This window comes from Egretta garzetta, unplaced genomic scaffold (assembly GCF_000687185.1).
Source record: "Egretta garzetta isolate BGI_Z169 unplaced genomic scaffold, ASM68718v1 scaffold231, whole genome shotgun sequence".
In the NCBI taxonomy this organism is placed as follows: domain Eukaryota; kingdom Metazoa; phylum Chordata; class Aves; order Pelecaniformes; family Ardeidae; genus Egretta; species Egretta garzetta.
The window spans coordinates 4,551,351-4,553,576 of NW_009258727.1; the positions used below are offsets into that span (position 1 = coordinate 4,551,351).

General features: G+C 43.4%; 1 protein-coding gene across 1 annotated transcript in view; it reads right to left on the reverse strand.

Annotated features, from left to right (window-relative positions):
* FAXC (failed axon connections homolog, metaxin like GST domain containing) overlaps positions 1-2,022 on the reverse strand; it is a 21,602-nt gene extending 19,580 nt beyond the window's left edge. The window contains exon 1 of the mRNA XM_035888789.1: positions 1,894-2,022. Coding sequence (XP_035744682.1) covers positions 1,894-1,932 — 39 coding nt within the window. The 5' untranslated portion in view covers positions 1,933-2,022. The remainder of the gene's footprint in view (positions 1-1,893) is intronic.
* Positions 2,023-2,226: the final 204 nt, after the last annotated feature.

A 2,226-nucleotide genomic window follows, 5' to 3' on the forward strand; every position in this document is an offset into this window, starting at 1 on the left:
CACATGGAGCATGTGGGGAACTGAGCTGGGTTAAAACCAAATAAAGTAAGTCTTCATGGCTCCAGCTAGGCCAGCTCAGGCCCAGCCTGATCTGCCACAGAGAAGCACGTGCAGGAAGGGACGAGAGGGGACCGCTGAAGGTAGGGCTGTTGCTTTTGGTGATCCTGCTGACCTACACCAGCTCACAGCTAGCAAGTAGGGCTAGAGAGAGATGCAACAGCAAAAAGCAATGCTGACCTTCAGTACAGAAAATAACGAGAGGACAATAACCTGCTGGTAATTCCTCTCTCTCTCTCAGAAGCTGGGTGACTCACTTCTACCCAGCGTTAGCTGTCTCAACCTGAATCACACAAATGCACAGTGTTGCCTTTTAGAAGTGACCGTATCCTGTCACAACCATCTTTTATACTGCAGCTTTCTCCAACTACTTTCTACCAGAGCAACTTTGATCACTGCAAACCTCTGAACCGCATCAACTGCCGTTAGAAAGAAAACAGATCTCACCAAAATACTTTTCCCTTCAAACATGCAATTTCTGCCCAAATTACTCCAGGTGGAGAAGCAATGTGCACTAAGTCCTCCTGCTCCAATGACATCTTCAGACTTCAGTGTCTTGCAGGTTCTCTAAACCTAAATGAGGACAATACATCCCACAGGATGGAAATCTCCCTCTTTAATGCTCTGAATTATCCGATTCAAGTACCATTCAATTTCAAGGTAATGAACAATAAACTCAGGCTTTTAAAGACTTAAGCAAAATGTACTAATTAGGTTTTCTTTCACTTCCCATGTAAAGGAGTTTAACCACATAGGAAGCTGAATGAATACCAACCACAAATGTGTTAAAAAAAAAAAAAAAAAAAAACAGAAGTTGTAAAATGTTTGGTTTTCCTCTGTAAAACACAGGACATAAATGAAACATTCTTCCTAACACCTTGGTCTGCAGCAGTAAAAAGTGACTAGAACCCATGTGGGGTGAGCATGCAACTTACCCACAGCTCAGCCTCTTTGAGACAAAGATAGATGCCAAATTTACATCATTTGGGGAAAATAAAAAGAGGGGAAGGAAAAAAAAAAAAAGAAAAAAAGAGACTTTTTTTTCTACCCAAGATCCTCGTTGTGTCATCTTAAATGCACTCAATGCTTTACACAAACAGAACAGAAATCTGTCCCATGTTTCAAAGAGCTTACATGCTGTACAGCCTGCGACACGGCAACAAGGTGCACACCAGACTCGCCACATCACAACTAAGCCTTGATGCTAACAGGCGAGACTGCTAGATTCCAATTTCTGCTCACCCAGCTTTCATCCATGACAGCAGCTCAGGCTTTGTCCCCTGTGGGAAGACGGCACAGGATGCACCCAGCCACAATTCAGCAGCAGTATTTGCGACCTCTAAAAGCAATCCTGTCTCCTTTTACTGGAGGGGAGGGTGAAGCAAAAGGCAAGCACGTCTTCCCAGGAGAGCTCCAGAGAGAAACCCTCCAGGAAAATAAGAAGCTGCAGCTGCCTAATCTTAATCTCTTTAGCATGGTGAAATTCAAAGACCAAATCACGTTACACTTCAATTTTGGGACATTATTTAGCATTATATAAACACCAGACTACTCTCCCACTTCAGCATTTCCAGTCAAGTCAGCTTCTAACATTCATTTAGCTTTGCCAGTTAAATCTAGAGCTGTTCCAGACCAACGTTATTCAAGTCGTATCTTTAAAGGTTATATGCCAAATTTAACTGGAGACAGAAAGCGTAGGTGTACCCACCTAGCTGTAGGTGTGTGTTTACATCTCCCTGGGTGAGACAGATTGGGGAAGAGGGGAGAAGGGATGCCTGTTTGGCATTTCATGAAATTACAGCGAGCTGCAACGTAAAGGAAAACTGCAGAATGTACCTGGTAGGGTAAATCAGCCATCCTCAAGTAAGTTTCCATTTTCAGACAGAACGGAGATATACTTGGAACACCATTGGTAGGCCTCGAGAACTGATGCAGTATGATAGCATCCTTCGAATCAAGCTCTTGCTCCTTCCTGTCAAAAACAAAATAGAATTAAAAAAAAAAAGAAAAAAAAAAAACCCAAAACCGAACAGGCACACGAGACATCGGTACATTAAATACACAAAGGAGAAATCCTGGCCAAGGCAACACACACGCATCCTTCCTTAATGGACTACTGCAGGTTTTTGATTCACCGGACCCAGAGGCAGGGAGAAGCACTGGGGCTCG